The sequence below is a fragment of the Chrysochloris asiatica genome, unplaced genomic scaffold (genome assembly GCF_000296735.1).
Source record: "Chrysochloris asiatica unplaced genomic scaffold, ChrAsi1.0 scaffold00417, whole genome shotgun sequence".
NCBI lineage: Eukaryota > Metazoa > Chordata > Mammalia > Afrosoricida > Chrysochloridae > Chrysochloris > Chrysochloris asiatica.
The window spans coordinates 440,135-461,658 of NW_006408935.1; the positions used below are offsets into that span (position 1 = coordinate 440,135).

Below are 21,524 nucleotides of genomic sequence, written 5' to 3' on the forward strand. Positions count from 1 at the left end.
GGGTGGGGTGGGGGCGGCAGGGACGGGGGCGGCTGGGACTGCACCTTCACGGAAGGGAGTAGTGGGGTTGGTGGCTGCACTTTCTGCAGCTGATGCAGGTACAGCTGCATCTGCATGGAGGTGAGGGGCGGGGCGGGTGGCTCCTCCTCCTCCAGCAGCACCTGTGGGGGCTGGGCCATGGGGGGCTGTGGGAGTAGGGCTGGCTGGGCCAGGGTGGGCGCTACGGCCGGGGGCCGGGCCGACTTGGGGGGCAGGGCAGCAGCGCGGTTGCTGGGCCGAGAGGGCTGCTGGGGCAGAGCGTTGTGCAAAGCTAGAGAGAAAGACAGTAACCTTGAGGCTCATACTCCTGCCCACTCCCTCCTCAGCTGCGGGGACTCGGGTGGCCTCCCATAGCTGTCCTCCAGCCTGCAGTCAGCCCATCTCACTCCCATATTCAAAATGAAGACAAGGCCCCCGCATGTGCCATTCTCCTCCTACCTACCCACCCCTCAGCTCTCACTATCACCAGCCCCTGGTCTCCCTCCACAAGCAGCAGAAAAAGCCACTTCCCTTTACACCCGGTGCATGGCATTGTCCCAAAACTCAGTGATCATGTTCTACATGAGACTGGTGGTAGTCCTGAGGGCTTGAGGCCTTCACACACACAGTCTCGCATGGAACACACTTTTACCATTTAGTATCCAGTGACCTTGAGAAGCCAGTAAGCCCACTGAAAAGAAGAGAAAACCAAGGCTGGCTGCCTCGCCACTACTGGGCTCACCTGGAGGGGAGACCACGGCATGCTGGTTGAGGTGTGGCGGAGTGCTGTGCTCAGGTGGTGGGGGCAGGTGCGGCGGCAGCTCAGGGGACTGCAGGTGCAGAATGGGCTGGGTAAAGTGGCCAAGGGGGTCGAAGACACTACCCGGGAGCGGGGGCTCCAACACGGGCACCTGGGTGGCGATGAAGGGTGGCGGGGAGGCCTTGAGCGCCTGAGCTGCCTGCTGTGGCAGGGTTGGTGGGGGTGGTGGAACCGGTGGCTGCTGCTGAGGTGTGGGCGGTGGTGGGGGCTGCTGAGATGGAGGTGGGGGCTGCTGGGGCACAGGAGCAGGGGTCTGCTGCATCTGGTGGTGGTGGTGCTGCAGGCAGACAGACAGACAAGCTGATGTCAGGCAAGTCTGGCCCACCTGGGCCACACCTGGGAGCCCACAGGAGCCCACGTACCTTCTTCTGCTCCCGCCCAGGGTGCCCCTTCTTCTTTGACTTTGAAGCCAATTCTGTGGAGAGAAAGACATGGTGTGAAACTTGGGGCAGATGGGTAGGTGCTGGCTGTGGACGCAGTGGGGATAGGACAGGGATCAGAACACAAAGGTTGAGCTCAGGTGTGGGACAGGGGACACTAATAGGAGGTGGACAGTCTTGGCCCAGGGCCCTTGGGAAAGGCATATGGGGGTGTCAGCTACCCTTCTCCTTTCCCTGACAGGGGCCACGACTCCAGCCCCCCTGGCCAAGCTACAAGTGTGGTACCTGGGCCCTGGAGGCCAAATCAGGAGACCCTCAATGGGCCTGCCTGCTCTGCTCACTGATCAGTGAGTGAGGTCTCAGTGCTTTGGGCCCAAATGGCTTTTCTGAGAGCACCTGGATGCTCAACATGACCACGTCCATTTGATGGATGAGCAGAGCAATGCTCAAAGAAGTTAGAGGATCCGCCTGGAGTCACGCAGTTCAAAACCAGAGGTGCCACCTGCACTGCCTCTGGAACTCACTCCTGCCCTTTACCCAAAGGGCAGGAGAGTTGGGTTGGCAGGGGCTGAGGTGCCACGCAGCGCCAGCTGCAGGGCTCTGAGACAGGGGAGGTCAGCCATGCCTACAAGCAGGAAGGAGTGCCCTAGATGAGGGTAGGGTGACTGGAGCTCATGGGACAGGTGCCCCCTTGGCACTGCCGAACAGAGGGAAAGGGACCACCCCCACACTGCTGGAGGAATATGTGTCCCATGCCCTGGTCCCTGGAGCTGAGGTGGTGTGCATGTACCCAGGTGAGTCTGCCCATGGAATGCTCAGATGCCAATTTGCCCCAACCCCACCCCCCCACCCCCACTGCCCCAGAAGCCCACACTCAAGAGCTTGTCCAAACACCGAGGGAGGGAGGAGAGCAGCGTGGAGGTGGCAATCCCAGGCAGCAGGCGGCCTACCGCCTCTCAGCTCTGCCTCGCTCCCCCAAGCTTCCCTCTGGCATGCTGGCTCCTCTGCTGGTGGTGGAGGGCCCAGGTTTCGCCTAAAGTGAGGCAACCCAAGATCGAAGTTGCTATGGGGTGCCTAGCTCCAAGGCGCAGTTTGCCACAAAGGGATCCAGCCCTGCGAGAGCTTACCACCCACATCAGAGACGAGACACCAAGAGACCTCAGCAGTCCAGGACACATGTCCTTACACGAGGGGACAGGGGACACCAGAGAGGGAGAACACCGGGCTCAGGGCTTTTAGGAGAGCAACCTAATGCTGGCAAGAGGAGATTCTTATGGGCAGGCTGTGCAGGAAGGGCCACTCTGGGTGGACCTGTAGCGTCAGGGTCACGGTGGGGATGGGGACAGCGATTAGATGCAGTCCCAATGTCTCCCAGCACAGCAGGTGGGTGCCAGACACGCATGGGGAGTTTGGCTTTGAGGGAACAGAGAGGGAAGTCAGGGGAGGAGACAAATCCATGAGTGAAATATGACCAGAAGTCTTAAGGGGTGGCCAGACATCCACTGTAGTTGAGGAGGAGGATACGGTGTGTCTGGAGGAGTCCCTTAGGAGGAGAGTGAGTGGGGAACCTGTGAGGATACTATGGACAATCAAGTGAGGCTCTGGAGTGGGGCTGCGCCTGGTGTTTGAGGGGAGACAGGACAGGAAGTGCACGGCTCCACGACAGCGTCACGCCACGCCAACCCCACCCCCCACAAAACTCTCTAGAACGGGTTACATGAAGATGGCCTCAAGCACGGTGTGATCTTTATTCCACGACAATTGAGAACTCAACACAATTTCAGCTTTACATAGGATAATTGTACAAAGGTTGAAAAAGTTTCTGTCAAATTTGATTTAAAACACTGATTCCCCCTGTCCCCAGCCCCCCCGAAGTGAAAGAGACAGAAGAGTGAGAGGGTGGAGGGCAGGGCCGAGGGAAAAGGGGGGAAGGAGGAGGGATGAAGATGGACAGAAGGAGGAGGGAAGACAGAGGAAGAGGGTGGCCTGAACTGAGCTGCCTGGGAGCACCTTGGTGCCTGAGGTCTGAGGGTCAGATGACTCAGCCTCCTCAGGATCCATAGCTCCCACTGACCCTTCTTGCCTCAGGTTGTCCCCCTGGAGGTGGCAGGGCCTGTCTCCTCTGGCACCGCTTCTGGAGCAGCTGGCACAGGCAACAGCCTGAGTCTGAAGTGTTTGAGTTACTGGGCACAGAGCTCTCTCTGCAGGCAGGCAAGGACGGCCTGAATGCCCAAGGGGAAGGACCTGCAGAGCCTGTGTGAAGGGGATGCTGGGACTGGGAACCCAGAGGAATCTTCCCAGAAAGACAACGCCAGTGGCTTGGCCACATTGCACTGGGAAGAACCAGGAGCAGGTCAAAGGGTAGCTCAAAATAGTCAGTCTGGCCAAAAGAGCTCGCCTGGGAGCTGGGAGCTTGACTAAGGCCAAGGTGAAGGTCAGGCAGAGCTTGGCAGTCATAAGCTGTGGGGAGGGTGGGAGGGGAGGCCTGCCCTTAGGACAATGCCCCCTGGGCAGCCCCCAGTCCCAGAATGAGGCAGCCTTTGAGAAGGGCCATGCAAGTCCACACAGACTCCACGTAAGAAGGAAACGCACCCCAGCATAGATGTGTTCCTCAGGGGACTGTGTGCGTCACGCGCGTTTCTGCCAAAATGCCAATTTGTGACCAAAAATGGGCTGGTTTGTATTTTTAGAGCAAAGAGGCCCATTCGATGACTCTAGGAAGAAGCGGCTGTCCTGACCTGCCCAACCGACCCCTGGAGGCTATCACCATTCCAGACCAAGGATGCTCCTGTTGGCACACCCCCAGGTGAGTCTTGGGGCAGATCCCAGGGCATGACGCCTGCTCACAGGTCCAGGGCCCACTAGTGCAAAGGAGGACAGCAAGCCAAGGTTGGCCTGCTGCATGGTGCCCCAGTGCCCAAACCTGGGAGGCCCGCCTGACACCCAGAATCGAGGAGGGGCAGCTTTCTTTTAAGCCTGAGGGAAGGAGCATGAGGATCCCTCCCTATGTGAACAGGGGAAGAGGCAAAAGAAGTGGGGCAGGCAGCTTAAGCTTCTGGAAACACATTGGATAAGGAAGACGGATGATACCTCCAGGAACCCACAGTTAGCTGTGGTCAGGGACCCCTTGTGGCTTAGTTGGCCTGTCAGGACAGAGGAAAGTTCCTGGGGTTCATTTGGGAAAGCTCTAGAGTTTTCTTCCTTAGGCTGAATGAGAGCTCTCCTTGGCTAAATGTCACAGCAAGTCCTGGAGAAAGCAGAGGATCCAGAGTCCCAGGAAAGAGGGAAGGTGAAGAGAACACATTTTGAGCCCAGGGAGCTGCCCAAGTATAGGTGGGCCTGCTCTGCCTCTGGAAGCTGCCCTCACCACGAGGCCCCACAGTGGGCCAGGTGCTACAGTCAGGCAGTCTTGACCCTGGAAGGCCCATGGCAGCCCTCACCGAAGGGAGCCAGGCATGCGCTGCTGGGTATGACTTAGCCCGTCCCCCCTCCCCCCAGGGACAGGCCCAAGGCTCTGAGGGTGCGTGACTTGGTGGAGTCCTGTCCCTTTCACAGAAGAAAATGGACTTAAGCTATAGCTCGCTGGGAAGGAATCTGGAACTGAAGACCGATTTATTAAGAGTCCGTGTCCAATGATTAGGCAGGACCTACATAGAGGAGAGAGAAACCAGTGTGAGAGAGATGGTGTGGAATGTTCCGCCCAGTCAGTCACAAGAATCAAGAGTTGCACTGGTCGGCTTCCTGTGCCCACGGAACCCAAGAGAACCAGAGGGCAGAGCTTCGCCCTGTGGAAGGGCAGCGAGCACACCTACTTCCCCCAGAAAGTGTGCTGTGCACGGACTTCCCCAGAAACGCCCTGTGCTTGTTTGAATTCTCTTATGGTTCTCAACAGAACAACGGCTTCTGTAACGAGTTCCATATGCATTCTGCATAGCTCGATGCTGGCATTTCCTTTTAGCAAAATTCCTCTGATTCTGAGAGGCGCCCCAGCCCTCTCACTCTCTCCTTCCTGGAAAACTGGCTCTGCGTGCACCCCGCAGGGCTGTCTCTTGCACTCTCTCCGTCCAGTCCCTGGGAGGGAAAGACATAGAGGCCAGGGCTCCCTATGCCTCCAGAGCCCAGACAATCAAGACAAGCTGGAGAGGAGGAGCCGGTCACACAGCCTGTTGAGGAGGACAGGAAGAAGGAAGGAGCCAAGGTGAACTGTTTTCTGCCTGGGGGCATCACACAGCGGAACGCATACTTGGTCTTCAGAGTCACTGTAGAGACTACCACACTACCTTGCCTTTGAGGGGCCCTTGAACCCCTCCAGAATGTGTATGTGTTTGTTCATGTGAGAAGGGGCACCCGATCCTTCAGGTCTCCCAGAGGCCCACACTTGCCTGTGGAGCAACAGGCAGGATCAGTTGGGCTGGGAACAGGCTCCTGAGAGCCTGGTGGGAGGCTGGGGTGGCCTGTCTTGGTGAGAATGCCCGTGGCCTCCGTCTGCACTTTCCAACCCAGATCTTTCCAAAACATCAAGCATTCTTTTTTCCCCTGGAGCTATTAAGAAACACCCACACACTCCGGTCCTGGGAAAAGGAAACCAAGAGACAAAAATAGCTGAATGTGTGCCATGGCCACGGCCCAACAGGCCAGTCACAGAACCCTGCGTCCATGTCTAGGTGACCAGGGCTCCTGGGAGGGGCTTAGCCTGTGTCTCCTGCTCAGGCCTTCAGCAGTGGGATGGAGCCAGAGGTGGAGAGAGCCAGCGCTGGTGATAACCACTAGCCTCCACACAGCCATTTCTCTGAACCCCTCCATTCTGATAATGAACCCTCAAGCCAATTCCGGCAATAGTGAAGGACCAGTGCTCTGGAGATACAGGAGACTAAGGTCAGTGATGCTCAAAGGATGAGCAGACCCACACCCCCTGCTTCTAGACCCTCTCTAGTGCCTCTGCTCAGCTCCCTGTGATGATCCATGTCTAAGGATGTGTTGGCAGCTGAACTGTCGTGCAAGTGATAGAAGGAGACGCATCCACAACTCCCAGCTGTCCATATGGAAGCAAGGGAAGAAGGAGAAAGACCAGAGGAGCTAGCATCCACATCCTGCTGTAACCACCACAGAAACCAGGGCAGCTGGCTCATGGACCTGGAACCCACAGCCAGCCCATCCCGGCACAGGGCCTGGGCTCCTGTGCTGGACGGCCAACACTGAATAATGCTGTGGCCCCAAACACACAGACATAGTCCCCACGAGGGCGGGCCACACAGACGACGTGATCACAGGGGTCTCGGCTCTCAGGGAGGGACAAATGGAGCTAGTAAGCACCAGGCGGGGAGGGGTGGCTGAGAAGCCAAGTGGCGGAAGCCTGGGAGCCAGCGGCACCAAGACTGTAAATCTTGCCTCCTTCCTGCCAGGACAGCTGTTCCCAGGACTCTCAAATTACATGTTGCACAATCATGCCCCATTCTTTAAAGGGGAAAAAAAGTGAAAAAATGAAGGGAAAACAATCTTCGAGGTAGTGCATCATTGGCATGTGGGCCTTGCTCTCAGGAACCCCACCTGAGCTGCACCTCAGAGGTGCTCAAGGCCCCACGATGTGCCTAGGCACTGTAGGACCCTAGGCAGGACTGCCTTTGGGGAAACCCTGTTGGGAGCAGTCTACGAAAAATGCAAGAAGTACGACCAAAAGGAGACCAATCGTGGCTGGGCTGCTGTTGATGTGAAGACTGCTGACAGGGCCCAAGAAAATAGCCATTCGCTTCAGTGTGGGCCAGCTTCCAGGGCATCGGTGCATGATGCTCCCTCCTGCTGGCCACAGAAAGAGTAGCCACTTAAGACTTGGTGGGGGTGGGGCTGGTGGCCTGTGGTCCAGACCGGGCAGTCTCTGCACACAGCAGGTACTCAGTAAGTACAGGACAGACCCAGTCTAATGAATTTCATTTTGCTGAAAACAGTCACCCACCCAAGAGGTCACCTAAGATAAGAGACCCCACTACAGAGGGAGGACAAGAGAGAGGGATGTGTTGACACCCAGTCAGAGAATATCCCATCCCCGGCCTCTACCTCCCCACCTGTGACACCAGGTGCTAAAGCAGAATGATGGCAGTCTGTTTCTACTTGAAACCCAGAGGGAAACCCTGTCTGATGCCTGCTTCCCGGTGGCCTGACATGAGCATGCCGCCCCCAAGAATAGACTGTCCACTTTCAACTCAGGATGGGGCAGACCCTCAGGCTGCTTCTCTTCCCAATCCATTGGCCTGAGTCCCCCAAATAAAAAGAAGGACCCCCACAAGGCTCCTAGAATCTTGCTCTGCCTGTCCCCTGTAATTCCACCAGGTAGCTGCTCACAAGGGAGGGCTAGGCTGGGCACAGTGTCCACTTGGTGCACAGTAAGAAGACGTGAAAGCAGGCCTGCCTGGGCCCACCGTGAGACAAAGAGCACCTGCTGGGGCCAACATTGAGCAATGCCTGCACCTGGTTCGTCTTCTTCCCTCCCCAAGGCCCCATCACCATACAGGCCTTTGGACTCCCAGGCCAGGAGGCATTTGAGGACAACTGCTGGAGGGGGCGTAAGGTCACCCCCAACTCGAGTTAGAAGGTGGACACAATGGGCAACGGGCAGATGGACAGAGGACGTGGTAAGTCAAGGGGAGAAGGTGCCTCCCAAACAAGTCGCCTGACCTGTCTCGGAGTCTTCACTGTCGGAGGAGCTGGACTCGCTGGTGCTCTCTGATTCTGAGGACGAGAAGCCCTTCATCTTGGAGGAGCCGGCGATCACATCCACCTTCTCTGCTGCAAGTGAAACATTGGCCTGCTGAATAGGGGCCCACTGGTGTCCTACTTCGCTGAACGACATGTTGAGACCAGAGAGACAAGGTGAAGGGGGAGGTCCTAATGTGAGGGGCTGGGCACAGAGAGCACACAGGGCCTGATGCCAAGATAAGGCAGGACCGGAAAACACGCATGGCACTTCCAGGGTACACTGCACCTGCCCATACTAGGGTGGGCCCAGAGGAGCAGAGTCAAGCCTGGGAACCCTGACACAGAGCTAAGGCACTTGCGATGACAAAGCGATGCCTGAAGATCTTTGTCGTCAAGGCCAGGGGGAAAGGCACACAGAGCGGGCTGGCAGCCACATTCAGTTCTAAGTTTGCATCTATACTGCACCTTGGATAGCACACCACCTTTCTCTCTCCTTGCACTGCCCGCCATAGCCTGAAGTAAGCCAGGGCTGATTGCTACTACCTTCAGACGATTTCCAGACCAAAGGCATAGATGGCATCATCTGGAAACGCTCACACAGAAACCATGGGACACCTATAGGATCTCACCAGAGAGGGAGGCTGGACCCACGCACCTTGGGGCTTCCTCTTCTTACGCAGGCAAGACGTGACGTAGCGCTCCAGTTCGCGCAGTGTGGACGGCTTCAGAGTTTCAAAGTCGATCTCAATCTCATCAGGGTTGGAGTTCTTGAGAGAGGGCTCACGTGACTGAATGATATGCACCACACGGCCCAGCTTCTCACCAGGCAGCTTGTTAATGTCCAGGCTCAGCTGCCGCTTTTCCTCATATGACATGGGCTTGCAGCGCTCCTCTTCCTCCGACTCGTATGCTGGCGGTGGCTTGTTCTTCACAGGCACCGGCTCCTTCTTGCTGCATTGGGGAATGACACATCATGAGGACAAGCCCACACACACTAGGATGTCCCCAGTGGTGTGGTTTTAAGGCAGCTGAGGTGCTAGCATGGGTGCCCAGGCAGCACCTGGTGCAGACAAGCAGGCCGCCTGAATCAGAGGGAATGACCAACTCTACTGGGGGCCCAGACAGCACACTCTAGTCCTTTGCCAAATGTCATGCGTGTGAGCTTCCAAAGGCTCCCAGGGGAAGGGACAGGAGACTGGCTGGGCTGTGATGGACTGGTCGCCAGGGAGAGAGCCTCAGCAGCCCCCAGTGGGAAGCACAGACCTGGCACTGTTGCTGTTACTGCTGTTGGTCTTCTTGGCCTTCTTGCTCGGCAGCTCCTTGGCTTTGCTCTTCTTCGTCTCCTCCACTTCCTCTTTCTTTTTGTGCTTCTCCTTCTTCTTTTCTTTCTTGTCTCTCTCCTTCTTCTTTGGCTTGTTCTGCTGGGGCTGCGATAGGGCTGCCAGCTGCTCATGCACGGCTTTGAGCTGTGGGCAGATCCATGGGCTCAGCACCTGCGGTACCCAGGACGCAGGGCAGGGTGGGGGGCTTGGGTGGCAAATGTAGGGGACCTTGACTCAGTGCCTAGCTCACATTGCTCACAGTCACCCATGCCCTGGGCTCCAGGTGAGCAAACATAATGTCAAGGCCAATAGCTACCCTAGCCCCACCTCCTCCTTTCAGGGACTGAGAGGACCTAGGATTGTCTCTTCCATTCAGGTTATCCTGTTCTGTCCTGGCCCAGCAGTGGTGCATCACTGCTGTATGAGGCCAACACAGCACTTGTCTAGTGAAGGGGGCCAGGCCACAGGGTTGGAAACACAGGAACAGTGCTCACTTGCTCCTGGAGTTCAGCCAGACGCTGGGCCCGCTCCTCCTCGGAGTCATCAGTGGAGCTGTCACTGTCCGAGGAGCTGTCACTGCTGCTGTCGCTCGATGAGGGTGGGGCCACCACCTTGGTCGGAGGAGGCACAGCCGGCGAGGACACAGCCACCATAGGCTCCTCGGGCTCATCTGGCATCTTGGCAAAGCGCATCTCGAACACATCCTGAGGGGAAGAGTCATGCCTGTGAGGACCAAGGCCCAGCATTCTCATGACAGGAAGCCCCCTGTAAAGGGAAGGTGCTCCTGAGGTGGCCACACACACCCTCCTTGAGACACATCCAGGTGAGGGCACAGGACACCAAATGAGTGGGCCAGTCCACTGAGGTCCTTGATGAGGGGACCAGACAGCACCCTGGGGCCTTGCGACTGCATGCTAACATGATGGAGGCACCTCAGGCACAGAGGCTAACAGAGAAGGAGGCAGGAGTGGGTGAATCTGCTACATGGAGGTATCTGGCACACAGAATGCACTATGGGGGGTGGGGGTGAGAGTAGGGGGAACACCTGTGTCTGCACGTGACTCCTTTGGTCACGGGACAGCACAGGACTGAGCGTCTCCCAGGCAAGAGGATAAGAAGGAGGTGAGAAGGTAAAAGGCAGCATCGTGAGACTAGAAGATGCTTAGGATTAAAACAACCTTGGGATCCCATTCAGGGATGCACCCACGATGAAGCCAGCACAGAGACGAGACAGAGATGGGTTTGCATGGCATGCTTCTGAAAGTAGCCCCCTGGGGCTAGAGCCACATGGTTTCGTCTCCAAGAGGGATCGGATGAGCCCCTACCCCCGCCCCATAGCTCCCCAGGTGTGTAGACCTCCCAAGGTAGCAGCAACACCAGCCAGGATTTTGTCTCAACAGCGGTTCTGCTTATGGAGTTCTACAACGGCAGGGGCACTCCGTCCATGAGCACACACAGGACGAGAGCCCACCAGCTACCCAGGGAGAAGGAGCTAACCACCAGCAGAACTCAGCCATAGGCTGAGGAACCACCGAGGTGAGGCAGCATCTAGAGTGCACAGGGAAGCCAGGCACCAGAGACTGCTTGGGAGGCGATCAGTCTCCTCCTATCCTGGCCACACTGCCCCTGCCATAAGGCAAAGGAGAGCCTTCCAATCCAAGTGCCCAGGTGGGTGGAGACTACAGCACAACTCTCTGAGCTCCTAAGGTCAAACAGCAATGTTCACAGAGTCTACTCCAGTCTGGGTCACATTCTGCCATCCTGGGCTCTGCACACTACAGAGCTCTCTGGAAAACGCTCTCTTGACCCCATGCTCATAAGTCCAAGGCTGCTAGAGGAAAACCTTCCTTGGGTATAAGGCAAGACAAGTATTTCTGAAGTGCCCTGTGTGGTTACCAGATGATGTGTCCGCTGGACCCAGGAGCTCAGAGTTCAGTGGGGATGGAAACACAAGGAAGCTCACAAAAGTTGTAAACCAAGGCTGGAAGAGGACACAAGCAGGGTCAACCCAACCCCAAGCAGCCCTCCTCTAAGCAGGGTGACTGAGAAGGCAGAGCACATCAAGAGGTTGCAAAGGGGAAGAGCAATGGGGCACAGGGACCAGGAGACTGACTTCAAAAAGACAGTGATGGTGACAATACAGGAAATGATGCTGCCAGGGTAGTCTCCACCATGCATCCTACAACCACTATCCCTCCCCCTACAACTCGTGTCACACTGGGCTCGCTCCTCAATAAACTCCAATGGTCACATCAAGAACCTGCTCTAGCTATAAGGCTGACCAGAATCATCCAATCTAAGTTGGATTCATAGGGAGAGATGCTCAGGGTTGGGAAGACACATTGGTCGATGATCTGCGAACAGGTGGCCTAACCGACTCTCCCTAGCACCGCAGACTGCTCCAGGGCCACACCCAGAGTGCAGAGCAGGAGGGGAAGGCCTCAAGGTGTCAGGTGCTGTGAGTGATGGCAGACACGCACACAAATCCCTGCCTCTGCGTTCCAATGCAGAAGATCCCGGCACACTTTTTTTTTTTTTTTTTTTAAACCGTTAAAGCCATATTTTATTTACCTTTTTGAGACACTATAATAAATACCATTCATTATGGACTTAGATGCCAGGTGCAGTTTTAAAAAGCTTCTTGTTCATTGTTAGGCCAGTGTTGGCCACATTTTTTTTTTCCTTAAATGATTTATTGTGAATTATGTGATAGTATACATGGGAGAACATTAGTTTTACATTCATTCTATCATATATCGTCTCATTGCCATGGTTACAATCCCCTCCATGCAATCCTTCCCCATGGCCCCACAGGTCTTCAGCACACAGTCGCTCTCCCTCTCTGGGTCTAGAATCTCCAGCTGCTCCATAGCTCCACATTATCATCTCTGGCTCCATTTCTGGCATCACTGGGTAGGGTCCCGCTCTCTGCTCTTCTCCCTTGATGGTCTTAGGGACCTCTGCTCCTAGACTGAAAAGTTAATCACTCCCCTCCTTGCTATAAAACATCCACCTTTACATTTCCAACCCTCACAGTCAGTCCTGATAACAATTATTCACTATTGTATCACAAGAGACCCATCTGCATTTCACTGCATCAGCCCCGCCTAGTCAGACTGAATACTACTCACTGAAGATTCTACCTTCCTCCAGGCCCTCTGGATCTAGGTTCCCTCTTGAAAGCTTGTAAGCCAGTCACTTCTTGCCTCTGTAGCCCCCCACCGGCACACTTTTGAGTTTCGTTTCCTTACTATAAAGACAATCGCACACCACTTTGAATTTGCATTGCTTTCTTGACATAAAACTTAGGGTTTCAAGTGGGCTACAACTGTTAACACACTTTCTAAACTACTGGATAATTATCAGGAAGGAGTGCAGTAATTTAGCCCAAGAAGGCCCTGAACCCGTGAGACTTTGTGAAATGAGAGGCTGGAGGAGGGAAACAAAGTGGGTTCCTCTCTATGTTACGTTCCAGATGAGCTCCAGTCTGGGGGTGGACAGCAGGTCCTCATCCTACACTGATACCGAAGAACTTCCAGGAAAAGAAAGCAAAGCCCACAGCCTCAATGGCCTTTCCAACAAGATGGCCCTAATAGTACAAACAATGAATACGCTCAGCTGCTAACCAAGAGGTTGGAAGTTCAAACCCAACCAGAGGCACCTCAGAAGAAAGATCTAATGATTTACTTCCAACAACATCAGTCACTGAAAACCCTATGTAGAGAAAAATGTGAGACAGAACTCCAAATCATAGAAAGACCAGGCTTCCTGGTTTGACAGACTGGTATAGAAAACCCCTGAGACTGGCCTCTCTCTAGATATCCTTTAGGCCTGGACATTAACTCATCCCCGTAGTTCCACTTTCAGCTAAATCACAGACAGACCCATATGGTGACCAATACCACCTGGGGGGTGGGGGGATATGCGCTTCTTAAAACCAACCAACCATAGGAGATTTAAAAAAAAAGGCTCATCTAACCAGGGATAAAAACTCAGAAAGCACAAAGGGATTGGAAAGGACCACTGGAAACAAGAAACACAGAAGAAGTAGGAAGAGCAGTTAATGTCATGAAACAAAAAATGTGTAGAGTTGTTGATGGAAAACTAATTGTCTCTGTAAACTTTCATTCAAATTATAATGAAGGAAACCACTACGGAGCACAGAAGCCAGGACTGTGAGACTTTTCTTTCATACTTCGGACCCGCTTACCAGGAGAGACTGTCCCTGGAAAAGGAAGACTCCCCTAACAACTGTGAAGATAGGGCAGGATTGGGCAGCATTTTGTTCTATTGTACATAGGGTTGAAATGTGTCAGAGCCAACTCGGCAACACCCGAAACAAATGTTAGGTGTGATGCTGTAGGATAAACCCTGCGCTGCTAACCACAGGTTGGTGTTGAGTTCAAATGCACCAGCTACTCCTTGGAAACCCTATACAGGGTCAGTATGAGTGGAACTGACTTGACGGCACTTATCAAAGGTGCACAGTTCTACTCTGACACACACATGGAGGGTGTATTCCCACAGGAGTGGGAATCGACTGGATGGCAAATAAGGGTTTGTTTCTCCCAACAGGAAGCTCCCTAGGACCCACCTCCCAACCAACTAGGTCATCAAGGCAGATATACTTCATTCTACAACAGTACGAGAGATGGTTCTAGCAGCGTTAAAACAATTTGGCAAGGCTTCTATCACCTGCAGACCACCCTTAAGATGTGCAGAGCTGACCTGGTGCTGACCTGCTGTCATGCTCTCATTTGGTCCAGCCCAGTGAGCTACCATGAGCGAACCCCACGCAAGCAGGCCTGCTTGCAATCCTACTGGAAGAACCATGCAATACTATCCCCAAATCAGGCCAACAAAACCTAGAAACCTTCGCCAGCAAGTGAAGGCTGTAGAGAAAAAATATAATGGCTACTGAGTCCTGGTGTGGTGCTGTGGGATAAAGCATTGGTCCAAATGGTAGGCTTGAACTCTAAGGTCGGTGGTTCAAACTCACCAGCAGCCCCTTGGAAACCCTTTGCAGAGTTACTCTGAGTCAGAACCAAGAACTTACTTGGTGGCACTAAACAATAATAATTAGGTTTCAAGAGAGGAAGATATATTAGAGAATATTTGCTTCTTTTTCTTTCAACAGCTAACAAACAAAATAGCAATCTTGGTTGCTGGCAGAGAACTTGTTTTGGTTGGCTGTTTTCAGGATGGCAAAGAAAGGGAATGGAGTGGAAATCTCTGGTGCCTTCTCTCAGGTGCAACTGAGGACACTTCTGCCACCTAGTGGGCCTTTACAAAAACTGCAGTTAAATGGTGTCAAAAGGTTAACGCAGCTAATGATATGGCAGTCAGATTGTGAAGGCTGCATAGGCAGTACCCAACTGAAAGTGTTCTACACCCAATCTAAAAACCAAAAAAACTCAGAAAAAATAAAATTAAAATGAACAGTGGAAACAAACCCTTCCATTCTGGGTAGGAAGAGGGGGGTGGGGTGTGTGTGCGTGTGCGAGCACGAGCGCCAGTGTGAAGGCTCTTCATGAGGAAGGTCCTAGTGTAAGCCTCGGAAACAGCAAGCAACCTTTCTCCTGGGTGTGTCAAGATCCAGGGCCTTATCAACCTGAGCCCCAGCCCACACAGCTTGCTGACCTCAAAGCAAAAGCAAGCCACAGGACAATTTAATCTTAAAGAATTAAATAAAAAGTACTATAAACATGCCAAATACTGACTTTATTCTCCAAACATTTTAATCCTTAACCTTACCACTTAAAGAGAATTACTGTTGAAGTTTGGATATATGATTTTCCATGTTTTAAAAATAAAAGGAGAAAAAAACTAAACTAAAATAAAAGGAGAAGGTAACTTAGACATTGGCTATCTAAAATGTTTATGTGTTGGGGGTTGGTAGTGGTGGTTTAAAGGTACGAGGTAGCTGGCTTACAAGTTTTCAAAAAGGAGTTAAAAGAGCGTGCAGGGAAAGGTAGAGTCCCCACTGAATAGTTTTCATCCTGTCTAGACGGGTCTGTTGAAAGGAGATGGGGATAAGATTCTTATGATTCAATAGTGAGTAACTCTTATTATCATGACAGTCACAACTTTAAAGGTAGAAGTTTTGTAATAAAAATGGGGGAGTAGTTAATCTTACAGTCCAGAAACAGAGGACCCTTAGGACCATCAAGAAAGAAAAGCATGAATAGAATGTGGGACTCTATCCAGAGAAGCAGCAACACCAGATGAAGACAGAGATGAGGACATGGAGAGAGGGAGTAGCTGACAACTCTAGACTCAAGGAAAGAGAAAGACTGAGTGCTGGAGGCCAGGAGGCAGGGTTGCAGAATATGCCCTTTGGTTGTTTAAATTATTATCATATGTTCCTGAGTATTTTTGTGTACATCCCACCCCACCCCCCAACAAAACAAAAAAAACAGAGGGAATATAAGCAAATACTGTTGAGTGATAATGCATGGGGGATATTGTAATCATTGCAATGAAACAATGGTCTAAAGCCAATGTTCTCCCATGTAAACTATCATTCAATTCACAATAAAAACTTATATTAAAAAAAAAGCGAATTGGCTGACATGTTTGTACTGTAACCTCCCTGTCCCGGTAGCATCTGGAGAGAATGGTGAACAAAGAATGATTAGGGGTTCTAGGAAAGAAGCACCCCAGTGAAGCTCACAGCCACTGTTACCAAAGGTCTACTCCTAGCAGGCAGGCAAACGGGTTTTACAGAATGGCTCTAACCACATACAACACACTACTCCAACCAAAGCTGTGAAACTGGGGGAGGTCTCAGGGGATACCCTGAAACAGTAACACACACACTCAAGACCAGCAGTGGAACAAACCACCTGCTTGAAAACCTCTGGCTCTTGGCACTGGCTAGTCGATAATTCCACTTTATCCCAAGTTGAGCCCACATGGCACTTTGCCAAGGTTAGTGGCAAAAACAAAGCTTGCCAAGGTCCCGGGTAGGCCCCCACCCCGAGCCTCACCTGAAGCTTCCGCGCCATGGCCACCACCTCGTGGTCAGGAGGGTTGTACTTGTAGCAGTTGGAGAACATCAATCGGACGTCGGCACCAAATTCCTGAGCGTCGCGGTACTCGCGAGCCTCCAGTTTAGACTGGGAAGACAGGACCGGGCCTGTTAGCTGTGCATGCCTGTCCTGGGGGCAGTGGCAGCAGTGAGGGCTGCCTGGGGGAGCAAACAGGCTTCTCGGGTGACCCAGGCCCTAAGAGTGTGGAGACCATCACCCCATTTCTCCAAATCAGTGAAAAAGGCCACACTCAACAGCGAGCCCCAGGGTAGGACACTGGCACCCCAAATTCATCCATCCATGTAGGATGTGATGCCTAGGCCAACACTGCATGAGGGAAGTCTGAGCCCAATTCTGACCTGGACAGATGCAAGATGTGGCCCTGGTCAAAGGAACCCAGCCCATCTGCCATGCCATGCCATGCCATGCCATGAAATTGCAACAAGGTAGAGACAGACAGTGCTGAGTTCTCATCTGGGTCACCAGCTCCCTCTGTGAACCTGGTTACAAGGATGTAGTGACTGCCTGTCCTAGTGGTTGCCTCCCAAAGAGGGGAGACCACGAGGGTCATCCCTGACACAGACAAGGAGGGGGCAAGACCACTAGTGTCTGCTGACATTGAGCGTCCACCGACAGAGAAGGACGGGCCTTGCTCTACCATAACCAAGTCGCCAAGGTACATGATCTAGGAGCAAACTCCACTCTCCCCAGCACGATTTGCTGAACTCCTTGGAGCAGGTGGAGAAGCCTGGCTGGTTCCCTCCCAGCCTGGGGGGAGTCCCCCTTGTGCTGTGCTCATGACCCTGGGGTGCCTGGGTAGGGAGAACCCACCTTGATTGTGCTCATGTCCATGGGGTGTTTAATAATGTCGCAATAGTCATGCAGGCCCAGTGCCTCCACGTCCACGGGCTTGTAGAAGGGCCAGGCGTAGGCTGCGTGTTTCTTGGCGAACATTTCCTTGAGAATACCGCTGCAGCATTTCAGCTGCTCTGAGACCTTGCTGCTCTTGTCAGGTGCTGGGTGTTGTTGCGAGTCGGGGACGTCCTTTTTCGGGGGCTTCACGGGTCGCCCGCTCTCCCTCCGGGGGCCCATCTTGGTGACCTTAGGCTCCGGTGGCAATGAAGGTGGCTCGTGGATGGGGTCGATGGTGGTGGGGGTGGTGGTGTCGGCTTTCCTTTTTACCCCCTTCTTTGTCTGTGGAGAGCAGCACCAGGGTCAAGGACCATCCCTGTCTGTAACTGGAGTCCCAACTCCCTGGACACTGGCCCTAACCCCAACCCCCTGTAGCTGGGGCAGGCCACCTGTGATAGGGACAGCACAACTGGATTCAGAAGTTGCTCTTAGAGCCTCCGGGCCTTGGAGGCCTTTAGAAATAGACATGTGCTAAAGACCTCACTGGGTGTCCCGAGGCTGCTCAGGATGTCAGGAATGGAAAAAACCATGAACATGACCTTGTGGTCCCAGGTGTAGCTGCCCCCAGGGTGTACTGATGCAAACAGTAGACTCTGTGAAACACCCATTCACACCTAGGGACCCATAGGTAGGCTCTGTGTCACCCACGCTCCACCCCTCATCTCCCTGCATAGCAGGGGTGGTGCTCACCTTCACGGGTTGTGGGGTGGCCGCGATGATGGGTGGGTGGCGCGGCACTGGCGGGGGTGCCTGCAAGGACTGAGGTGGCACCACTGTCATGACGGGTGACTGGACGATGAGGTCTGGGGTGATGGTAGGGAAGGCATGGGGCGTGGCCTGCACAGGCGGCGGATTCGGATTCGGCTGAGGGGTCTGGGTGTGTGGAGGCGTCAATGTTGGCGCTGTGTTTGGTACGGTGGAGACACCAGGCTTTGCTGTCCCTGGGGACAGAGAAAGGGAGGGTGGTGAGGAGCTGCTCCCAGTTAGCCTCACAGGGAAGGTCCCCACACAGTAGACAGCCACAGGCCCTGGACAGGTCTTGTGCCGCACACCCAGCCCCAGAATGACCCCTCAACAGGGCAGAGGCTGAGAGCCCCAGCTGGGCTGTCCTAGCTCGAGAAGCACTGCCAGAGGGAAAAGTGGTGGGGACTGTGATAGCAGCAATTGAAGGCTCCGTCCTGGGCCCCAGCGGATGCTGGCTGGCTGCTGCCCTTGGTGGCTGGTCAGTGTTAAGAGGCCTCCCCATAGTCAAGAGGGGAGCCTCAGCATCAATGGCCACTGGGCATGCCCAAGGCTGTGCCATGAGCAGGCAAATGCCTTTTAGCACATGGGGAACCAGAGCCAGGCCTGAACTCAATAGTCCCATCACCATAAGCAAGCACCCAGATGCCAACTATGAGTTGGCTTGTGTGAGACTTGAATAGTGCCTCAGAGCTCAAGGAAGGGGCTTCTACCCGATTCCCAGATCACCGCCCCCTCCCCCACTTGGGTGCTGCTTCCAGAAATGGAGCAGAGGAGTTACAACATGGCCTGTGTGCCAGCCAGTATGTTGTTGTTGTTATGTGCCGTGGAGTTGGTTCTGACTCATAGCAACCCTGTACAGGGTTTCCGAGGCTGTAAATCTTTATGGGAGCAGAAAACATCATCTTTCTCCCGAGGAACAGCTTGTAGTTTTAAACTGCTGACCTTGCGGTCCGCAGCCCGATTCATAACCACTATGCCACCAGAGTATAGAGGCTGCCAAACAGGACTTGTTCCTTAGCTCCCCCCACCCCCAGCCACCACACTTTCCACCTTTAGTCCCTGCCCCAACTCTGGGCTTCAGAACAGATTCTGAGAAAAGGAGAGTCAAAGTCAAAGGAAAAGCATTCTTTGGGGAACAAATGAGCTACATTTTATCCCTACTCTTAACACCTGCTGTGTGGATCTGGAAGAACACAAGGTATCTGAACCAGTCTGGGAGCGTAATGGTTACGAATCGGGCTGCTAACCTCAAGGTCTGCAGTTCAAAACTACCAGCCATTCCATGGGAGAAAGATGATGCTTTCTGCTCCTATAAAGATTTACAGCCTCGGAAACCCCATGCAGGGTCACTATGAGTCGGAACTGACTCCACAGTACTTAACAACTATTGCCAGGTGGCCTTGGACACCAGGCCAAGAGGGGTCAGAGACTGGTTTCAGAAGGAGCAGCAGTCACAGCAGGTGTGTGTCTGATGCAAGTATATGAAGGTGTTTGTTTTTTAAACTGGACCCCCAAATTGCCAAATAAGCTGGGAAATTGTCTAAGATTACTTCTGGTCAGGTTAATGTTTTTCCCCCCAACATCTCTCTAGCACTGATGAGTTGAACAACTGAAAGAGGGAGACTTCCTTTCTAATCTAAGTCTAATGCCACACACCCCTCCCTTCCCCTATACATATAAATTCTGATCCATGGTGATGACACAAGTGTCAGAGTATAACTGTGCTCCACAGTTTTCAATGGTTGAGTTTTTGGAAGGAGACTGCCAGGCCTTTCTTCCAAGGTGTCCCTGGGTGGACTCAAACCTCCAACCTGTTACGAGGTTCACTGTTTTGCATCACTCGGAAACTTCCCCCTCCTGAAAGGAAGGGCTCTACTCATGGAAGGTGCCATGGTTAATGACCCAATAGGGCAGGCCCACCATGACCAAAAAAGACTGTTATTGTTGTTGTTAAGTGCCTGCTCAAATTCATAGTGGCCCTATATAGGGTTTCCAAGGAGCAGCTGACCTTGTGGTTCATAGACCAGCCACGACAGTAGTCCAAATAATACCAGGCAGATTATAATACACAGTGGCTCCCTCCTTACCACTCCCGACTTCTAACCAAATGTGGGAACAGAGGCAATGGTCAGAGAGAAACAGCAAGATCCATGCCCACCTGTTTCTTTCCTCCCTCGGCCTCGCCCTTTTGCCTGGACGATCAGGATTTCGGTCTCTTCAGTAGGTAATTCATTAATTTTTTGCAAGAAGAGTTTCTCCAGAGCTTCGGCCATTAAGACGATGTCATCTCCGGGCTGGATGGGGAGACCAGGGGGTGAGTCAGAGAGCCCTCCCCACCTCCCCAGAGTAAAAGTTCCCCACCTGGGGCCACCCCTGCCCCAAAGCGCTAGGTACCGTCTCCAGGAGGGCCCTTCCTGATCCGAGCCCCCATTGTTACCAAGGCTCCCCTTTCCTCCAGGTGCTAAGCTAGCACCTATCTCCCCACCCACCTTGAGCATCCTGTTTTGGCCTGTCTGGAAACCATCCTAATGCCTCAAGCACCTGACAAGCTCATAGGTCCCTGGCAGGCTAGAGCCAAGAGCCACTTGAATCATGCAGGCCTTCAGGCCACAGGCACTTCTCTAGGCTCCATCCCCAGCAGGTCCCACAGCGGCGCACTGGCTCTCCCAACACTGCCCACTCTGCCACCACACCCCTGATACTGCCCCAAGTGGCTCTCAGATGGAAGGGGCCTCGTCCTTGCAAGCACCGCGTGAGCCTCGTGGTTCGAGCAGAGGCATGTTAGAAAACACAGGAAGCTTCAGGAAACTCACCTACCCATCTCTTCTGGGCCATTCTACCACTACACCAGCAGAGGTCAAAAGCTGAGTTCTGTCTGGGGTCTGCCTCCAGAGCCGCTCTATTTGGGAGGGTGGGTTTTAATCACGTCTGTGGTCTCACTGTGAACAAAGGACTGGCCTCATGGCACAGTTGGACCGTGAGATGTGGCTATGGGGCTGAGGGTCACCTTTGGGTCTGTGCAAAAGGTAGAGGGGGTCACTCGACTCCCAAGACTGGAAGCTGTGAGCAACCATGCCTGGATGTCCAGGAGACTGTCACCCCAGAGCCCCTGGCCCTGCAGCCCCTGCTCGAGCCACCACTGCATAGCTACATCCTAGCAGGCCCCTCATGAGAGTTTATGTTAACCATGTAGATGCGTACTGAGCGGTCACCACCTTTCACTTTCACCACTAAGACATGCCCCAAGAACCCAAATCCCAAGGCACTGAAAGCCTGAGCTTCAAGTTAACAAGGGCAGTTGGCTGGCCAGCCCCTCCTCCCCACAAAAGACACAGAACAACTATGAGCCAGCATCTCAACTGCAATAGTCTCTTCCAGTAGACTCAATCCCCCCACCCGTTCCACACCCCCACTGGGTGTGTGCTTAATCCTCAGACTCACCTTGTTGTAGATGTAACAGTTTGTAAACATTGTGTTGAAGTCCTGAATACATTCCTGAGCATTCCAGTAATAGTTGTTTTCCAAGCGTTTCTTTATTGTTCCCATATCCATGGGTGTCTTGATGATCCTGTAGTAATCCTGGGGTGGGGGTGGGGGAATGGACAGA

The 21,524-nt window shown here is 53.5% G+C and overlaps 1 protein-coding gene across 1 annotated transcript in view; it reads right to left on the reverse strand.

Annotated features, from left to right (window-relative positions):
• The window catches only part of BRD4 (bromodomain containing 4), a 28,076-nt gene that overhangs the window by 3,222 nt on the left and 3,330 nt on the right, over positions 1–21,524 (reverse strand). Inside the window, exons 2-13 of the mRNA XM_006876827.1 lie at positions 21,359–21,496; positions 20,076–20,211; positions 17,864–18,114; positions 17,093–17,455; positions 16,220–16,348; positions 9,725–9,934; positions 9,172–9,374; positions 8,564–8,859; positions 7,888–7,998; positions 1,201–1,253; positions 761–1,115; positions 3–310 (exon numbers count right to left, since the gene is read on the reverse strand). Coding sequence (XP_006876889.1) covers positions 3–310; positions 761–1,115; positions 1,201–1,253; positions 7,888–7,998; positions 8,564–8,859; positions 9,172–9,374; positions 9,725–9,934; positions 16,220–16,348; positions 17,093–17,455; positions 17,864–18,114; positions 20,076–20,211; positions 21,359–21,496 — 2,553 coding nt within the window. The remainder of the gene's footprint in view (positions 1–2; positions 311–760; positions 1,116–1,200; positions 1,254–7,887; positions 7,999–8,563; positions 8,860–9,171; positions 9,375–9,724; positions 9,935–16,219; positions 16,349–17,092; positions 17,456–17,863; positions 18,115–20,075; positions 20,212–21,358; positions 21,497–21,524) is intronic.